Raw genomic sequence first — 19605 nt, 5'->3', positions numbered from 1 at the left:
GACCATATGTCAGAAAAGATGTGCAGAAATTGGAGAGGGTCTAGAGAAGAGCAACTAAAATGACTAAAGATCTAGAAAATATGACTGTGAGAGAAAATTAAAAGAACTGGGTTTGTTTTGTTTGGAAAAGAGAAGGCTGACATGATCACAGCTTTCAAATACCTAAACAGGTATTACAAGGAGGAGGGATAAAAATTATTCTCCTTAGCCTCTGATGATAGGACACGAAGCAATGCACTTAAATTGCAGCAAGGTTGGTTTGGGTTGGACAGTAGAAAAATTTCTTGTCAGGGTAGTTAAGCACTGGAGCAAATTTCCCAAGGTGGTGATTGAATCTCCATCATTGGAGGTATATAAGAACAGGGTAAATAAATATCTAACAGGGTTCAAAAAGAGAAAGAGGCCAATCAGCTAACTATGAAGACATTTGTACACAAATGCAGGAAGCCTGGGAAACAAGCAGGAAGAATTAGAGCCCCTGGCACAGTCAAAGGAGTATGAAGTGATTGGAATAATGGAGTCTTGGTGGGATGACTCACAAAACTGGAGCACTGTCATGGAAGGATATAACTGTTCAGGAAGGACAGGCAGGGGAGAAAAAGAGGAGGAGCTGTGATGTATGTAAGAGAGCAATATGACTGAGGGAGTACACGGAGGGATAAAAACCAGTTGAGTGTCTTTGGGTTAAGCTTAGAGATGTAAGCAACAGAGATAATGTTCTTGTTGGTGTCTGCTACAGATCACTGGATCAGGTAGACGAGGTAGACAAGGATTTCTTCAGACAACTAAAAGGCTTCCAGATCACAGGGCCTGGTTCTCGTGGGAGACTTTAATCACCCAGACATTTTTGGGAGACCAGTACAGGAGCAAGCAGACAATCCAAGAGATTTTTGGAGAATGTTGTGGATAATTTCCTGGTAATGAAGGAACCAACCAGGGGTTGTGTGCAACTTGACCTGCTGTTTTCAAACAAGAACTAGTGGGTGGAATAGAAATGGGTTGCACCCTGTGCTGAGGCAATCATGAGATGGTAGATTTCAGGATTCTGACAGAAGAAAGGTGAGCAGTAAATACAGACCCTTGATTTCAGAAGAGCAGATGTTGACTCCCTAAGAGCCCGGATGAGCAGGATCCCCTGGGAAACTAATATGAAGGGGAAAGGAGCTCAGAAGAACTGGCAGTATTTTAAAGAAGTCCTATTGAAGGCACAGGAACAAACCATCCCAATGCCCAGTAAGAAAAGTAAATATGGTAGGCAATCAGTTTGGCTTATAAGGGAAATCCTTGGTGAGCTTAAACTCAAAAGGGATGCATATATGAAGTGGAAACTTGGACAGATGACTGAGGAGGAGCATAAATATATGGCTGCAGAATGCCGGGGTGTAACCAGGAAAGCAAAAGCACAACTGGAACTGCAGCTAGCAAGAAATGTGAAGGGCAACAAAAAGGGCTTCTACAGGCATATTAACAATAAAACGATTAACAGGGAGGGTGTGGGGCCGTGACTGGATGAGGGAGGTACCCTGGTGACAGATGACGTGGGAAAGGCTGAAGTAGTTAAAGTTTTTTTTTCCCGAAGTCTTCATGGACAAGGTCAACTCTCAGACTATGACACTAGGCAATGCATCATGGAAAGGAGGTGGGCAGCCCTCAGTAGGTAAAGAAGCGTTTAGGAGCTATTTAGAAAAGCTAAATCCATGGGTCCAGATTTAATGCATTAACGGTACTGAAGGAATTGGCAGATGTCATTGCAGAAACTTTGGTTATTCTCTTTCAAAAGTTGTGGAGATTGGGAGAGGTCTTGGATGATTGGAAAAAGGCAAATGTAGTGCCCACCTTTAAAAAAGTAAAGAAGGACAATCCAGGGAACTATAAGCCGGTCACCCTTAACTAAGTCCCTGGAAAAATCATGTAGGGGATCCACAAAGAATCAATTTGAAGCACTTGGAGGAGGGGAAAGTAACTGCTTTCAGCCTCTCTCCACAAGTGATATGGCAGAGATAATTGGGGCTGATACCTCCCAGGGATTGTATCTGAAAGAGTCCCCATGGTTTAGAAGGTATGGGATGCGCAGCCCTAGGGATGGGAGTCCTATCACCACCGCCTCTAAGAGAAAAAGACAAGTAGTGGTGGTCGGGGACTCCCTCCTAAGAGGATGGAGTCATCCATCTGCTGCCTGGACCTAGAATCCCGGCAAGTTTGCTGTTTGCCTGGAGCTAGAATTTGGGATATTACACAGTCATATTGTGGATGTGATATACCTTAACTTCAGCAAGGCTTTTGATACGGTCTCCCACAACATTCTTGTCCATAAGTTAAGGAAATATGGATTGGATCTTTGGACTTTAAGATGGATGGAAAGCTGGCTTGATGGTCGGGTCCAATGCGTAGTGGTCAATGGCTCAATATCTGGATGGCGGTCTGTTTCAAGCGGAGTGCCGCAAGGCCTGGTTCTGGGACCTGTGTTATTCATCATCTTTATTAATGACCTGGATGAGGGACTGGATTGCACCCTCAGCAAGTTTGCAGATGACACAAAACTAGGGGGAGAGGTAGATTCGTTGGATGGTAGAGAGAGAATCCAGAGGGACCTGGATAAAATGGAGGACTGGGACAAAAGAAATCTGATGTGGTTCAGTAAGGAAAAGTGTAGAGTCCTGCACCTGGGGCGGAAGAATCCCAAGCATTGTTACAGGCTGGGGACTGACTGGCTCAGCAGCAGTACGATGGAAAGGGATCTAGGGGTTATGGTGGATGAAAGGCTGGATATGAGTAAACAGTGTGCCCTTGTAGCCAAGAAGGCTAACGGCATACTAGGGTGCATTAGGAGGAGCATTTCAAGCAGATCTAGAGAAGCAATTATTCCTCTTTATTCGGCACTGGTGAGGCCACATCTGGAATATTGTGTCCAGTTTTGGGCCCCCCAGTATAAAAAGGATGTGGATTTGCTGGAGCAGGTTCAGCGAAGGGCAACAAAAATGATTAAGGGTCTGGAGCACAAGACCTATGAGGATAGGCTGAGGGATTTGGGCTTCTTTAGTTTACAGAAGAGAAGATTTAGGGGTGATTTAATAGCAGCCTTCAACTTCCTGAAGGGGAGTGCTAAAGAGAAGGGTGAGAAACTGTTCTCAGTGGTGTCAGATGGCAGAACAAGGAGTAATGGTCAGAAGTTGAAGAGGGAGAGGTGTAGGTTAGATATTAGGAAAAACTACGTCACCAGGAGGGTGGTGAAGCATTGGAATGCATTGTCTGGAGAGGAGGTGGATTCTCCATCCCTTGAGGTTTTTAAGTCCCTGCTGGACAAGGTCCTGGCTGTGATGACTTAGTGGGGGTTGATCCCTGAGGTCCCTTCCAGCCCTGTGATTCTGTGATTCTGTGAAAGTGATCAAGAGTAGTCAATATGGATTCACAAAGGGCAAGTCGTGCCTGACCAATCTGATTAGCTTCTGTGATGAGGTAACAGGTTCTGTGGACATGGGGAAATTTGATACACCCGGACTTTAGCAAAGCTTTTGATACAGTCTCCCCCAACATTATTGCCCATAAGTTAGGAAAGTATGGCTTGGATACAAGGACCATAAGATGGATAGAAAGCTGGCTAGATGGTTGGGCCCAACAGGCAGTGATCAATGTCTCTATATCTGGTTAGCAGTCAGTTACAGGTAGAGTGCCCCAAGGATCGGTTCTAGGGCTGGTATTGTTCAACATCTTTATTAATGACCTGGACAAGGGGATGGATTGCACTCTCAGGAAATGTGAGGATGACATTAAGCTAGGGGGAGAAGTAGATACATTGGAGGATAGGGGTAGGGTCCAGAGTGCATAGATAAATTGGAGAATTGGGACAAAAGAAATCTGATGAGGGTCAACAAGGACAAGTGCAGAGTTCTTGGGACAGAAGAATACCAGATATTGTTACAAGCTGGGGACCTACTGGAAAAGTAGCAGTGTATCAGAAAAGGACCTGGGGATTACAGTGGATGAGAGGCTGGATATAAGTCAATAGTGTACCCTTGTAGCCAAGAAGGCTAGCAGCATATTGGGGTACATTAGGAGAAGCATTTCCAGCAGATCTAGAGAAGTTATTATTCCCCTCCTTTTGGCACTGGTGAGGCAACATCTGGAGTATTACATCCAGTTCTGGGCCCTCAGTATAGAAAGGATGTGGATGAATTGGAGAGGGTTCAGCGGAGGGCACCAAAAATGATTAGAAGGCTGGAACATATGATCTGTGAGGAGAGACTGAGGTATTTGGGGTTATTTAGTTTGAAGAAGACAAGCGTGAGGGGCAATTTGACAGCGGCCTTCAACCTTCTGAAGGGGGTTCCAAAGGGGATGGAAAGAGGCTGGTCTCAGTAATGACGGATGGCAGAACAAGGAGCAATGGTCTGAAGTTACAGAAGGAGAGGTATAGATTGGATATTAGCAAAAGCTATTTCACCAGTAGAGTAGTGAAGCACTGGAATGCATTACCTAGAGAGGTGGTAGAATCTCCATCCCTAGAGGTCTTCAAGTCGCAGCTTGACAAAGTCCTGGCTGGGATGATTTAATTAGGATTGATCTTTCTGGATGACCTCCTAAGATCCCTTCCAGCCCTCTGATTCTATGATGTATGTGGTACTTGGCCCTGCTATTAGTGCAGGGAACTGAACTTGATGACCTCTCAATGTCCCTTCCAGTTCCAGTATTCTATCCTTCTGTGATTCTATGATTTTCTTTTAATATTAGGAAAAGGACTTGCATACAGGGGCTTCACAAAATCTAAAAGCCCCAGGTCCACAAAAGAGTTAATCTGGCCCTTTATATTGTTTTATGCTAAAAATACAGGAGGAGTCCTTTGGCCATCCATTTTAAGTAGAGACTGTAACATAGCTTATGCAGAGAGTATGGTGCGGGAAGAAAATAATCAGGGACACTGCAGTAAATTAATACCCTATTAAAGTTAAAACAACAAATTAGCCATATTATAAAACATTTTTACCAAACAATAATATTTGATCAGTGAAATAGAAATTAGACTACCTTGCCTGCCCCGGTAGATCCAGCAACAGTTAACAGCTCTCCTTTCTTGATTTTAAAACTGATATCTTTCAGAACAGGAGTGGCATGAAGTGGAAAGTTACTAAAGAAGAGATTATTGTCATTTCTGGAAACTTTTCTGTTTTTCTGGTTTGCTTTTACAAATATCTCCCCAATTCCCTGTAAAAACAGTAAATAAGTAATAAACAGAAGAAAGACATATGCAGATACATATATAATACTATGGTGGAGAGCTATATTTTTAAAAAATATAGATAAGAATTCACTTTAGAATTTGTTTTCTTATATATACACAATTTCATTATTCCATTTTTAAAATAATAAATGTAGTACATAATATTGACAATAAAAATAAAACTTGGCTTTCTCCTAAAGTTGTGGTGATAAGTGCAGGCACTTTTGACTTATTTGTTTTTCCAGTATTAATACAGATTTGGAGACTGATTCTGATCCTATCCTGGTGTCAGCTGGGAATAACCAGTGAGATGTTTCCAAAATGCTTACTCCAAAATTTCCATCGTGGGGTAATTTGACATTTTTAAATGTGATTTTTCACAAGAAAATTCACTTTCTTACTCATCACACTCCCCATAAAGCAGACTTAACTGGTGTGGGCAGCCAAAGGACAGAGCAACTTTGCCCCTAACTAAGGGATTGGTCAGCAGCCAATCCTAAACTCAGGCAGGGGTCCAGGGGTTACCAAAGATGATCTAGGAATAGGTGGTGATTCTTGTTCTGTTTTGTTCCATGTAGTTCAGGGATGGGGAACCCTTGGCCCACAGTCCGGACCCAGCCTGCAACTTGCCTAGATCCAGATTCTGAGGCTTCGGGCTCCCCTCCCCAGTATCCAGCCCATGGTTGGTGGGAGATGTGGATCCCCAAGCCTTGCAGGCTGGAGCCAGGTAAGGTGGGGCTGGATCCAGACCACGGGCTCTACCTGGTGGGAACAAGAAGCAGCTACACCACTGCCACAACTGCCACCTGTGCTTCTCCCACTGCTGCCTTCTGCTCCTCCTCTGCCACCCCGGCTGAGAGAATGCCAGCATAGCACTGCCTGGGGAGAGGCTCACCCCACCGCTCTGCCTGGCCAGAATTCCAGGGAGCTCTTCTCTTCTGTGCCATTCCCCCAGCGAAGAGACAGCAGTGACACATGGGGAGGTAAAATGACCCCACATCACCCAGCCCACACCTGCCCCCTCCTCCTGCCCAGACCACTCGCTCTGCTCCTGCATGCCCTTCCTGCCCAGAACCCTCACCTCCAGCCTGTTCCTGAATCCCCCACCCACTGCCGGCCCCAGTCCGCTTATATGCCTTACCTCCCACACATATCCTCCAACCCCAGCCCACTCCTGCAAGCTCGCTTCCACCCAGACCCTAGACACCCACCTCCCGCACACTTCTACACTCTCCCTCTCACCCGGACCCCACTTCTCCTCCCCAGTAGCCCCCACCCACACACTGAAGCCTGAACTCATGAGGGGAGTGAAGTGTCTCACTCCAGGGGCACATCCGAGAGATATTTTTGCTTCCCACTTTTATGTGGCTCGACTGATTTTTCTGTGGGTCAGAGGCTCCCAACCCAAAAAGCAGAAACGAAGGGTCCTGTGGCACCTTATAGACTAGCAGAAAAGTTTAGAGCATGAGCTTTCGTGAGTTAACTCACTTCTTGAAGTACACATCTGAAGAAGTGAGTTAACTCACGAAAGCTCATGCTCTAAACTTTTCTGTTACTCTATAAGGTGCCACAGGACCCTTCGTTGCTGATACAGATCCAGACTAACACGGCTACCCCTCTGATACTTGACAACCCAAAAAGGTTCCCCTCCCTGATATAGCTACTGGGAAAAGAAACTGAAATATTTGTAGTAATCTTATTTTGTTTGGTTAAAGTTCTAACCTCATCCCAGAAGGCTGTTACTTTTTCCAGTTCAACACCAGTTGTTGTTAAATTATACTCCAGAGTTTTATATTCTTCTTTTTGCAAGAAATCCTGTAAATGTAATGACAATAGATTTTTGCAAAGGATATTAGACAACAGCATTACACACATATAGAAAATACACAGAACAGTTAACCAGTGCAGTTACATCAACTTCAGCAACATTAGCAGGTAGTCAGTCTTACTCTTGTGTTTTTGTATTCTAGTGCAAGAGAGATTAATATATTTGGTGTGAGGTGCATTTCCTTATCTGTTGAAAGCACAAATAAGCTGCGTATGAAAATGGAGACGCTGTCACCACCAGAAGAAACCTATTGTTTGGGCAGCAGGGTTTGTTTAACACTGGTTATAAAAACCTAGCACAGGGGTCAGCAATCCTTTCAGAGATGAGGTTGTCAAAAATTGACCTTTTGACCTCTACGTACGGTCCAAGTTCCGGTGATATTTTTTAAAATCACTAACAGTCCTACTTATAATAGCTTCATTAAGAGGCAGAGCTTTACCACTTAGGTGGTGGTTGGTAGCATTAGGTGATCTTTTATTAATCCTCAGGCAGCCTGGCTTTGAGAAAGCTCCCAGCTGCATGAGCTCAGCTCCCACTTTGCATGCCATTGAAAATCAGCTCACTTGCTGCTATTGACACCTGTGCCTGGGATTACTGACCCACCCCCCCCCCCCAGCATGTGTTTTGTTTTAAGGGCTTATGTGACCCATGTCACTGAAACACCCAAAATCTTTTCAAACAACAATTTTGTTTATGGAATAGTTGGAAATACTGATACATAGGCTGCGTCTACACGTGCACGCTACTTCGAAGTAGCGGCACCAACTTGGAAATAGCGCCCGTTGCGTCTACACGCGTCGGGCGCTATTTCGAAGTTAACTTCGACGTTAGGCGGCGAGACGTCGAAGTCGCTAACCTCATGAGGAGATAGGAATAGCGCCCTACTTCGACGTTCAACGTCGAAGTAGGGACCGTGTAGACGATCCGCGTCCCGCAACGTCGAAATTGCTGGGTCCTCCATGGCGGCCATCAGCTGGGGGGTTGAGAGATGCTCTCTCTCCAGCCCCTGCGGGGCTCTATGGTCACCGTGGGCAGCAGCCCTTAGCCCAGGGCTTCTGGCTGCTTCTGCGGCAGCTGGGGATCTATGCTGCAGGCACAGGGTCTGCAACCAGTTGTCAGCTCTGTGTATCTTGTGTTGTTTAGTGCAACTGTGTCTGGGAGGGGCCCTTTAAGGGAGCGGCTGGCTGTTGAGTCCGCCCTGTGACCCTGTCTGCAGCTGTGCCTGGCATCCCTATTTCGATGTGTGCTACTTTGACGTGTAGACGTTCCCTCGCTGCGCCTATTTCGATGTTGGGCTGAGCAACGTCGAAGTTGAACATCGACGTTGCCGGCCCTGGAGGACGTGTAGACGTTATTCATCAAAATAGACTATTTCGATGTCGCAACATCGAAATAAGCTATTTCGATGTTGGCTGCACGTGTAGACGTAGCCATAATGAACAAGACTACTTACCTGTTCTTTCTCATTTACCTCCATGACTGCAAAAAGTTTGAATTAATTAGCAAGGTATTTCTATCAACCAAGAAAGGTATATAACAAATCTTTGCTGCTACAGCTTTAAGGTGATATAATTAAATGCTAGAAGTCAGAGGAAGAAAGAATTACATTTTAAGCATTCAATAAATATTATCTTATAGCCTACACTTAGCAGGCAAAAGAGCAACAGAAAATAGTACATGTGTGTAATTTGGCTAAGCTAATGTTGCTGTAGGAAAGTTAACTTTTACATACCCTGGCTTTACTAAAGAACAATTAAAAATTTACAAGTAATATAACAAAGTTACTCTATTTAATTTACACTTTCTTTTTTTTTTTTTAAGAGGGAAAAGCTAAAGGCTCCTCTACTTCCCAATGCCTTCTTCCAAGTTCTAGAGCCAAATTTTGCCAGTGTAGGCCCTGATCAAGTATGATATTTAAGTGCACGCCTAATGGGACAATACACATGCATAAAGTTACTCATAAGAGTGAGTATTTGTAAGACTGGAGTCTTAGGGAGCTAAATTTTCTTTGAAAGAAATCGCCTCTGTATGGTTATTTAGGTTTTACTCCTTTGTCAGTCACAGAGACTTGCTCTGGTCCAATGTGTGGTCTGTCCTTCCCATCATAGATGAAACACCCCAGTCTAGATTTGAATATTTACAGAACGCAGAGATCAGACCCGCACGAAATCCAGATCCAGATCAGAATTCCTTCAGTCCCTCTTCTGCGTCCCTGGTTCTCTTTTTCTCCACTCTCCCCCAACGGACAAAAAAAATCTAGTTGAGGACTGTTATAATTCCACAATATGCTTCAGGTCTATCTGTAAGTACACTTTCATGCATTCTTCTCACATTAACTATAAAAATTACCATATTAACTTTCTTTAAAACAGCAAAAAGAGAGAGCTGCTGCGATTTGAACACAAAAGAATATAATTCCAAAAGAGATTTGAAACAGTATTTAAACTGATTCATTCTATGAGGCCCCATCTTGAATTCACTGTACACATCCAAAACTACTGTTGATATCACTGAGTGGTTGAAGTATGCAACTGTCATAGGACTGTTGCTTGTCATGTTTAAATCCTTCTGGAAGATTTATTCGACAGGCAAGAGGCAATAATGTGGAAGTGCTTCCCTTTTAAACAGTGTGTTTCTGTGGAGGCTTTAGATGAGAAAATATATTTTTAAACGTTGATTGGGGAACTATACGCTAAGACTTATGACATTGAATGAAGTGTCATAAAAGCAATTCATGTTGTATGATAAAAGTCTGATGCTGTGTGCTTCTGATGATGCATTAACAAGGTAAGACACTATGGCTACATCTACACTTAGAGAAAACTTCAAAAAGGCCATGCTAACAGCCAAATCAAAGGATACTAATGAGGCACTGAAATGCATATTCAACAACTCATTAGCATGCCGCCAGTTGCGGCACTTCAAAATTGCCGCTTTTTGCTCCCATGCAGCTCATCCAGGCGGGGGTCCTTTTCGAAAGGACCCCGCCAACTTCGAAATCCCTTTATTCCTGTCAGCAGACTATCAGCAGACAGGAATAAGGGGATTTCGAAGTTGGTGAGTTGCTTTCAAAAGGGACCCCCATCTGAATGAGCTGAGCAGGAGCGAAAAGCAGCAATTTCGAAGTGCTGCGGCCAGCAGCATGCTAATGAGGCACTGAATATGCATTTCAGTGACTCATTAGTATTAGTATTCAGCGCCCCATCTCAAATTCACTGTACACATCCAAAACTACTGTTGATATCAGTGAGTGTTTGAAGTATGCAACCATCATAGGACCGTCACCTCAAAGTTTTCTCTAAGTGTAGACGCAGCCTATAAAGGATTAAGTTTTGAATCTGGAGGATTTTAGTTTATGTATAATACCTGTATTTTGTTGATTGCTCCAAGAGAATCATACCATGTCTGCACAGCCCAGGGGAACTGCCTAGTGATTGACATTCGAAGAACAATGGAGAATGAGATGGTAGTAAATATTTTTCTGAGTATAATTCCATTCTGTAGAGTATACGGAAGCACAGCTAAAAACACCACAAAAAAACCTGAGAAGAAGAAGGCTGAACTGGTGAAATATCTCATATATGCAGCTTTTCGGGTCAGTTTCAGTTCAGTTCTGTCAAAAAAAAAGTGTAAACATTCATTGTTCATAGTAACAAATAGGTGGGTGAAAACATTATTGACAAAGGCTTAACAATATTCTCTTTGGCTACATCTACACGAGAGGCTTTTCCCAGCAAAATGGGGCTTTTGTCAGGAAAAACTATGGAGGATCTACATGCAAAATGTGCTGTGACAACAGTTTGTCAACAAAACCTGGCATAACTGCCAGCAACCATTACACCTCTCCCTGTTCAGGTATAACGCCTCTCTTGACTGTATTCTGTCAACAGAACAGCTGTGTAGATGCCCTGGGGCCCTTCTGTCAACAGATGGGGCTTCCACTTCAACAGGCAGCCCTGTTTGCAGACCTTCTGATTAGCCATTCTGTCAAGAGAGGGCCAGGAAGACTAGCTGCTCTCTGTTGACAGAGCAGATGGTTCTTTTGATCTGCTTTTATGTGTAGATGCAATCTGTCAACAGAAGTTTTGCCTGGGAATCCCTTCCAACCGCAACTTCTGTAGGCAGAGACTTCTCATGTAGATGTAGCTTGGTGTCCTTGTTTTTCATTACTGTCCAAGATTATTGAAGAGGTGAAATAGTTCCTATCATTCCTGTAAAAACTTGAGTAGTACATTCATGTAATGCCCACCAGCATTTTTGCACACATAACTTTGCCCTCTAAAGCTGTGTCTACACGTCAGCACTCTTTTGAAAGAGTAAACTTCAAATGATAATATTCGAATTTTAGCCCTTTGAAAAAGTGCAGCTACACACAAAAAGCAGCTCAAATCCTAAAATCCATTCTTGCAAAAGACTTCTCTGTTCTTTAGAAAGCAAGCATCCACACAGCCCCAGGTGCTCTTTCAAAAGAATGGAACAGGACATGCCATGGACAGGGTCACATGTCAGACAAGCCCTTCCAGGGGCTGCAGCCATCCGCTTCCATAAGGGGCCCCTCCCCAACACCCTCATCCTGCATGCGCTGAGGCCTGTTGAGCTGCTGCAAGCCAAGCAGAGCCCGTGAAGGAATCAGAGGGCTAGTGCACCGCCTAATGAAGCTCCAGCAGCTGCTCCTGGCATTGGATGCTGCTGTCCTGGATACTGTGCTAGCCATACTGTGCTCAGTTGTTGCAGCCACCCCCCACTTCCTTGGGTAGCACAGCTGCCCCACCAGAGCCATGGAGTCCCCCAACCCTGGATCCTGCTGGCTGACTGGTGGGAGCAGCTGGTGTAGGGGAAGTGGAACAATGCCAGATGGCTGTGGAACTTCCTGATGAGCAGGCAGACCTTCCCGGAGCTCTGCCACTGGCTGAGCCCCACACTCATATGCTAGGACACCAGCATGTAGCCTGCCCTCTCCCTCGAAAAGACATCACCATAGCCATATGGAAGCTGGCCACCCCAGACAGCTACCGCTCCATGGGCCACCAGTCCGGGGTGGGCAAGGCCACCACTGGGGCTGTCCTCATGGAGGTAAGGCATGCTGAGGTCATATGCCCACCACAAGAAGCAGGAAGGGGGCTCCTGGAAAAAGGGGATCCTTTGTGGCAGGGGGCCAGGAGGGGTCAAGGGGTGTAAGAGCCAGGAGGGGGCAGGAGGTTCAGGAACAAGGACCCTCCACACACCCTTACAAGAACGCATGTCCTCCGTCCCATGAAGGTTGTCTGGACCATCATCACAATGCTGCTCCACAGGGTCATCCACATGGGGACTATGGATGCAGAAGTTGTGGGGTTCAGCTTCCCGAACTGCTTCGGTGCCTTGGGCAGGAGGCACGCTGCCATCAATGATCCAGCTCAAGTGCCATCCACTACATCATCAGAAACGGCTACCACTCGGTAGTGTTCCAGGCCTTGCTGGATCCCAAAGGCCGGTTCATGGACATCTATGTGGGCTGGGTGGGCCAGATACATGATGCATGTAAGTTCTGGAATTCGGGCCTCTGCTGGCACAGGGAGGCTAGGACCTTTATCCCCCAGTGGGAGCTCCTAGTCAGCGATGTCACTATGGCACTCTGCATGGTGGCAGACACTGTCTACTCCCTGCAGCTGTGGTTAATGTGGCCACATACTTCCCACCTCATTCCCACCCAGGAACTGTATAACACCCAGGTGAACCAGGCATGCACCATGGTGAAGCAAGACTTCGGGCACCTGAAGGGGTTGTGACAGTGCCTCCTCTCAAGTCTAGAGGTCGGGGTGCAGAACATCCCATAGGTAGTGGGCACTTGCTGCACCCTCCACAACATCATAGCGGGCAAGGGTGACTTCACACAGAGGTGGATGGCCAAATCCAGCCCCAGCTATGAGCAGCCAGCTGCTGCCCACTGGGGCAGGGTCCACTTCAGGGAGGCCTTCCATGACAGCCTCGCTCATGGGCCCCACTGACCCCCACCCACAGCCACCCCTAAGCATCCCCACCACTACCCTGACACATCACCCCCATCATCCCTCCACAAAAAGCATAAGACATGAGGATTTTTGGAAAATGAAACATTTACTATAAACTATGAATACGCAACTGTTACCAAACTCAAAAATATGTACTATGTGGCAGGAGGCAAACTACATACATTGGGGAGCTGGAAGGGACTGGAATCCGGAGGGTGGCTGGGAGGGTTCTGAACCTGGAGAGTATATGGGGGCATAACCCAAGGGCAGAGTGAAAGGCCACAAGCCCTCCCTTCCTGGGTTCAGGGTCTGCAGTAAGGCTGAGATGGGGTGGGCTGCATGGGCAGGTAGGGATGTGGGAGGGCTTTGGTGGGGTCAGGGTTGGCAGGTGCGGGTGGCAGGGGGCTCAGCAGGGGACAGTGCAGGAGAGGTAACAAGGGAGTTGAGAAAGTGGGCCACATTCACGACAGGCTCCCAGACGATGCCTGTTATGCCCTCCTGGTTGTCAAAGAGCCTGTCCCAGGCATCCTTCAGCCACCTCGGCCTGTCAGCGGCTGACAGTATCATCTCCCAGCTGCCTCTGAGGTCTCTGGCCTTGGCCGCACCATGGTGCTGCTGGGGCGGGGGGGGTGCCTGGACCCTCTCCACCACCTCCAGGGGGCAATCCAGGGTGACAAAGGGCATGGGACTCTCCCAGCCCTCCAATGGTGCAGCTGTATGGAGAGATGCATGGCATATCAGTCCCTAAACACAGCCCCAAGGGCTCGGATCACATTTCTCCCTCTTCAGGGTCACCTCCCCCCACCACTTGGGGCCACATCCCCCATCCAAAGGCATGGTAGCTATTGGGCATTGCAAGCACAGAGAGGTTCTCTGCCTATGTGAGGCAGTCCCTGGGTACAGTCTGGCCCCACCTATCTCTTGCCACGCATGCAATTTGTGGAGCTGTCCATGGGTGTAGGTGCTGAATGTCACTGGTGGCTGTCATGGCCAGGATGTGTGTGGTCTGGGAGCACTGGCCATGTGCATGGCCCACTGGCAGCTGTGTCACCCCCACCCTGCAAGCCAGGGTGCACGCTTCACCGGGTACTTACCACATGGTCCCTCTCTGAGGACCAGTGATGACCATCTCCCTGTCACTTAGCTGGATGACTGGGAGGGCATGTCCATGATGAGGTCCTCCTCTTTGCTGGAACACTCCATGGAGGTATACAGCTCCAGGCCATGGCTCCCTGCTCCCAGTTCCACCTGGGCCTGGGCCTTCAGCTGGTTCACAGAGGTGTAGTGGGTGACAGGTGGCGGGGAGCTGTCCTGGGGATTGAGGATGGCCTGGTGCTTCGTGCAATAGGGACAGGTTGCAGAACCTGCCCCTCGGTAGCCGGCCTCATGCTGAGCCTGGGTGTAGCCTTGCCAGAACTCCTTGACTTTACTTCAGACTTGGTCCACAGTCCACTCAGGGTGCCCCTGGGTGGAGAGGCCATGGGCCAGGCAGCCAAAGGATGTGGCACTGCACTGCTTACACCCATTTCCTGGAGCACCTCCTCCTCTTTCCATAGTTCCAGGAGGTATCTCAACTCTGTCTCAGTCCAGGAGGAAGCCCTTTTTATTTTTTTTCAGACCCTGGCTCCTGTGAGCCTTGTGATGCCTCTGAGAGGGGACCTTGGGGCTCCTGCAGCGGGCAGGTGCTAGCTATTGCTGAGTAGCAATGTTCTGGGAGTGGCTGTGAGGGCATGCTCCAAGCAGCTTATGCCTTTGCTGCCAGCATGCTGTTGGCTTCCTGCCACAGAGATCCTGAGTCCATAGAGCTTTAAAGGCAGCCCAACGCAGAGATCATAGAGCCCAGCTGCTGCAGCCCAGGGTGTCTGTGTGCTCCAACTGGCTGGCGCCATGGAGGTTTCCTCTTTCGAAAGAGCAGGCTGTGGAGCATCTTCTTTCAAAAGACACTCCTCTTAATACAGGATCGGGGTACAGGTTTCAAAATCTGCACCACGTTCCTTTCACTTCCTTTTGAAAGAACACATTTTGTGTGTCGATGTTGCTTGTGTTCTTTTGAAAGACAGCCAGATGTTTTGTATTCACTTGCACATGTAGACCCAGCTTAAGTCTTTATCTTAATATAAAATACTGCAACATCTAGCAAAATAGATTTTAAAATGGACAGAGCATATTTACTGTTTTCTGGGGACGTGGGTATATTCAAGTGTGTCTTTCTACAGAACTCAAATAGGATTCTTTTGTTGCTGTGCCCTACTACAGTAAACCCTCAATTTCACAGATTCTGACATAACAGACTTCAGAAATAATGGATGCTCTCTGCCAGCCCCGCTGCTCTCCGCCAAATAACAGGCAGAGACTCACCAGAGACAACTCTGGGGCTGGAGGTGCTCCCGGAGCAGCTGAGGCCACCAGGGCTGGAGGATCCGTTATAGCAGCTGAGCCCACTGGGGCCAGAGGAGCCGGGGGAGGGGGGCTGCAGTGGGACACAGGAGCTCTCCTCCCCCAGCCCTGTGTCATGGAGCATGTCGACGCCCGGCCACCGCTGCCTGCAATGACACTGAGCAGCAGCCATGGGTCGGCGGCTGCTACCTGTTGGCAGGCTGGGGGCAGCCGTGCTCTACCTTCATGCAGGCAGCTCAGAGCCAGGGGCTGGAGGAGCCACAGCACTGAGAGCTGCAAGAGGTGGAAGGAGCCAGACTGACATGCAGATCCTGTCCTGGTAACTGGGAGAGGGAGGTGTGAGGAGAAGAATGGGTTAGGAGGAGAGAAGGAAAGGGTAGAGGTAGAGGACAGGAGTGAGTGATGGGCTGGGAAGGTCAGTTCATCACACAGTATAACCATTCGGATATAACGGACTTTCGGCATTAACAGATACCCCTTCCCCACATTAGTCTATTAAATCGAAGGTTTACTGTAGTAACTCTTGAAATTATACAGAATGTGTCACATTAATTAATGCTGAGTGGTAGGTATGCCTCTCTAGACTATACCCTCAATATAAAGTAGTCCTCTGGTAGAATGAGCATGTCAGACAAGTCCTGAGAGAAGAAACCCTAGAGCAGCAAGCCAAGGTTAGGGTCACTGTAGTATTATTTTTGTATTACCTTTTTGTAAACAAAACTAGACTGTAGAAGAGTTGAGGTGACCATAAACAAATACATAGCATCAGTCTGAAGATGAATAGGCCCTAGAGCCTTCATTCACTTCTCATTGGCAATAAGTTCCTGATGAACAGATACATGTATGTTCAGAAAATCTAGTTTTTCAATTGCCTCTTTACTTCTTTCAAGGTTACCTCAAACCCAGTATGCATGCACTCAAATATTTAGAGAAAAGTAGCCATGCTGGCATGTACAAAGTTTGATGTAAAAGCATCATAGGAAAATGTAAGTATGTTTTCATTAAAACATGACAGAAAAATTCAAAAATGTTTCAAGAAATCAGCATCTGAGTAAGGAGTCCGTGGAGACTTCACAAGAGAAGTGAGTGCAATGTAGGCACATGAGAACCTTGTTCCCGATGAAAGATCTGTAGTCAGACTGGTCAAGAGACTTTTTCTGGACATTTATTTTTGGGAATACTTGTTGTATTCTGAGAAGCTGCTGTTGGATATCTAAGTATAAAGCAAGTTTGAAAATATTAGCAAAATACTTGCTTGTGGTATTTTTAAACATAAGCCTGGTCAAAGTCATAGGTGAAGACAGGCAAAAAGGTGGATACTGAACACAACAATACAAACTGCTATCTTTTATCTTGGACCTAGCTCTGAAATCCTTACTCAAAGTCAGATCATGCCTGGGAATGCAGGTAAATTCTCAAAAATAGGCTCAGTTCCTTCCCCCTTGACAAAATTTGGACCAAGCAGTGCCCTGTGTTCCCCCAGGCTCCTAAAATCATGTATAGGTAGGGTTAGATTCATGAAGAAACAGAGGCATGGAATGCTCAGTGATATCATGCTGAGAAAGGTGCCTAGACAATCACTGGGATTTGGAAAGTGGTATTAGGTACCTAGACTCCTTATAGAATGACATGGACAGGGACAGATGTCTTACAATGGGATTCACAAAAGCTAGCATTCCAGGCAACTCCCTGCCTAAACTAGCCAACAGAGGTGCAAAGCTGGGAGAGGTGTGCTAAGCCCTGCTCATTTCTTAGAGACAGACACCTACATATGGGCTGCAGGGAAGCACCTCCTTCTGCTTGGGATTCTCAGCTGCAACCCTCTCTTAGCATTAGGTGTTGTTGCTGTTTTTGCAAGAAAACTGCACAAGGGGAGGAATAGAATTCTGCTACAACTTTTAGCCATGTGTGAGACCCCCAGTTCAAATCCCCACTCCTGAGATGTGGGGGGAGAAGGATTTGAATATGGATAGGTCATCTCTGAAGTGAGTTCATTGGGCTATGGGGTATCCTGATGCTGGGCTCCCTCACTAGCAGCCACAGGCTATACCACAATACTATTAATCCTGGAACTTTCCCTTGCAAAAAGCGCTGTTGCAAACTTTGTCCGCATATCTATTCTGGAGATACCATCACTGGACCTAACCATGAAAATCACAGTATCATGGGCACATTCTCCAGTTCCTCAACTAACATCATATATGCTACCATGTGCCAACAATGCCCACACACCATGTATATAGGACAGACTGCAAACATTCTTCAACAACGAATGAATGGACACAAAAGAGACATCAAAAAACTACAAACACACAAACCTGTCAGCCAGCACTTTCATGGAGTGGGCCATTGTGTTAATGACCTGAAAGCCTGTGTTTTACTATAAAGGAACTTTAACAACTGTTTACAGAGGGAATGTTCAGAACAGTCGTTTATATTCAAATTTGACACATTAACACGTGCTTTGAACTGGGACAGCAATTACCTGGCCCATTACAAGGACTCTTTTACATACTTTATCTGACTCTTAACTTCCCCACTACACACCCGCTCCTGCTACCCCTCTGCTCTTGCGATTTGCCAATCTCGATAACAATTTTTCTGATTTGTCGACCTTCATAACAATTCTTGGACTTCTGTGCTTTAAATATTGAGTCTGTTCTGGTATGGCTATGATCTGAAGAAGTGGGTCTGTCCCACGAAAGCTCATTACCTAATAACTTATTTTGTTAGTCTTTAAAGTGCTACATGACTGCTTTTTTGTTTTGATAGAATACAGACTAGCACGGCTCTCTCTCTGTCACAAGTCTATTCCCATATAGATAGTGGTCAGAAATCTCTCACATGGCATCTTATTCCACTGTCAGCTTTACCAAGAAGGAGCTTTGGGCCAGGCATGGCTGGGAAACCAAAAGATGCATGACTTTTAAAGTAGTCATGTCACTATGGTTGATGGGCAGGGTGTCCAGAATCCAATGGAGAAGAACTTGGTCCCTGAGCTAAATGTTCTCAGAAGGGTAGGATTTCTCTGCAATTCCTTGCCAGTAAGGAGCATTTATACCTCCTCTATACTAAGTAAAACTTGTCCATGATGATTTAGAATAAATCCAGGGACTTTCCCAGTCTTCCAATTTTTGTCTTACAGAAGAGTCAGATTTGGACCTCTGTCCTCACTAAGATAAAATTCTTGCTGAGGATGGATATTAGGCCCATTATCTTCATGTAGATTGAATAGCAATAGGGAGCTGAGGTTACTGCCTTCTAGAAAGGTCAGGGTTTGTACGTCTGTCTTAGTCATGGCACCATTAGAAAATGGAAAATTTAGATCAACTAATATTCTGCTTTAGAGAACAGCCAACAGAAGAGACCCCTTTATAAAAGTTTTTAAACAAACATACATTTGTCAAGTCCAGCAACAATACAAACAACGAAAAGGGATGGAAAATGGTGGTGGAGAAAAGCACCATGGGTTACTGTGAAAAGCAGGAAAGTAAATCCCTAAGGAAAAGCCTGAAACTGGACAGGGGGTGGGGAAGGAAATGTACAACACAAGAAGTGCTGCTTTGGAGGTATGTTAAGGAAAAAATATGAGAACTATATGAAACATATTGAAGAGCAAGAGTTTCTCATCTTCCTGTGCTAAAACTGCAAGCAGCTTCTGATAGTCTTGTCATAAAATGACTGTAATCGACTAAGCTTCAGTGCACCCTTTATCCCACTATTTCAACTTCAAATGTGAGTTTAATCATTCAATGAATATGCGTCATCAGAGATGTGTCTCATCACTGCAGCTCTCAGAATGTTTAGTAATAGGAATTCTGGATCTCCACAAGTCTACTAACCTTTAAAGTCCCAAATGGTTTGGAACAAGCTTCCTAGGAGACTACTACATTTTCATATCCTACTGAAGAAGTTGTAAACAAGCCTCGATGCCTAAATACTTGCTTTAAAGGACAGTGGATTGCTTCAAAAGTTGGTTATTTTTCTCTATAAGATCAACTGATTGCTTGGAATTCACTTGTTCTGCCACAGCCCAGGCCATATCACTTATCTGGCCTTTCTGGAAGGGATGTGTAGTACCCAGAGGCACTGAAACCTCATCTGGAGTGAGTGAAGTCTCTGCTCTACATCCTTGGGTGAGAGCCAGCTGGCCTTTAGCTCATGTGGTAGAGTAC

At 46.0% G+C, this 19605-nt stretch overlaps 1 protein-coding gene across 1 annotated transcript in view; it reads right to left on the bottom strand.

Annotated features, from left to right (window-relative positions):
• CFTR (CF transmembrane conductance regulator) overlaps positions 1-19605 on the bottom strand; it is a 164300-nt gene that overhangs the window by 103777 nt on the left and 40918 nt on the right. The window contains exons 8-10 of the mRNA XM_075005183.1: positions 10410-10656; positions 6938-7030; positions 5023-5199 (exon numbers count right to left, since the gene is read on the bottom strand). Coding sequence (XP_074861284.1) covers positions 5023-5199; positions 6938-7030; positions 10410-10656 — 517 coding nt within the window. The remainder of the gene's footprint in view (positions 1-5022; positions 5200-6937; positions 7031-10409; positions 10657-19605) is intronic.

This window comes from Carettochelys insculpta, chromosome 1 (assembly GCF_033958435.1).
Source record: "Carettochelys insculpta isolate YL-2023 chromosome 1, ASM3395843v1, whole genome shotgun sequence".
Taxonomy (NCBI): Eukaryota; Metazoa; Chordata; order Testudines; family Carettochelyidae; genus Carettochelys; species Carettochelys insculpta.
The sequence above is the reverse complement of the archived record's forward strand: the minus strand, read 5'-3'. Positions and strand labels throughout refer to the sequence as shown.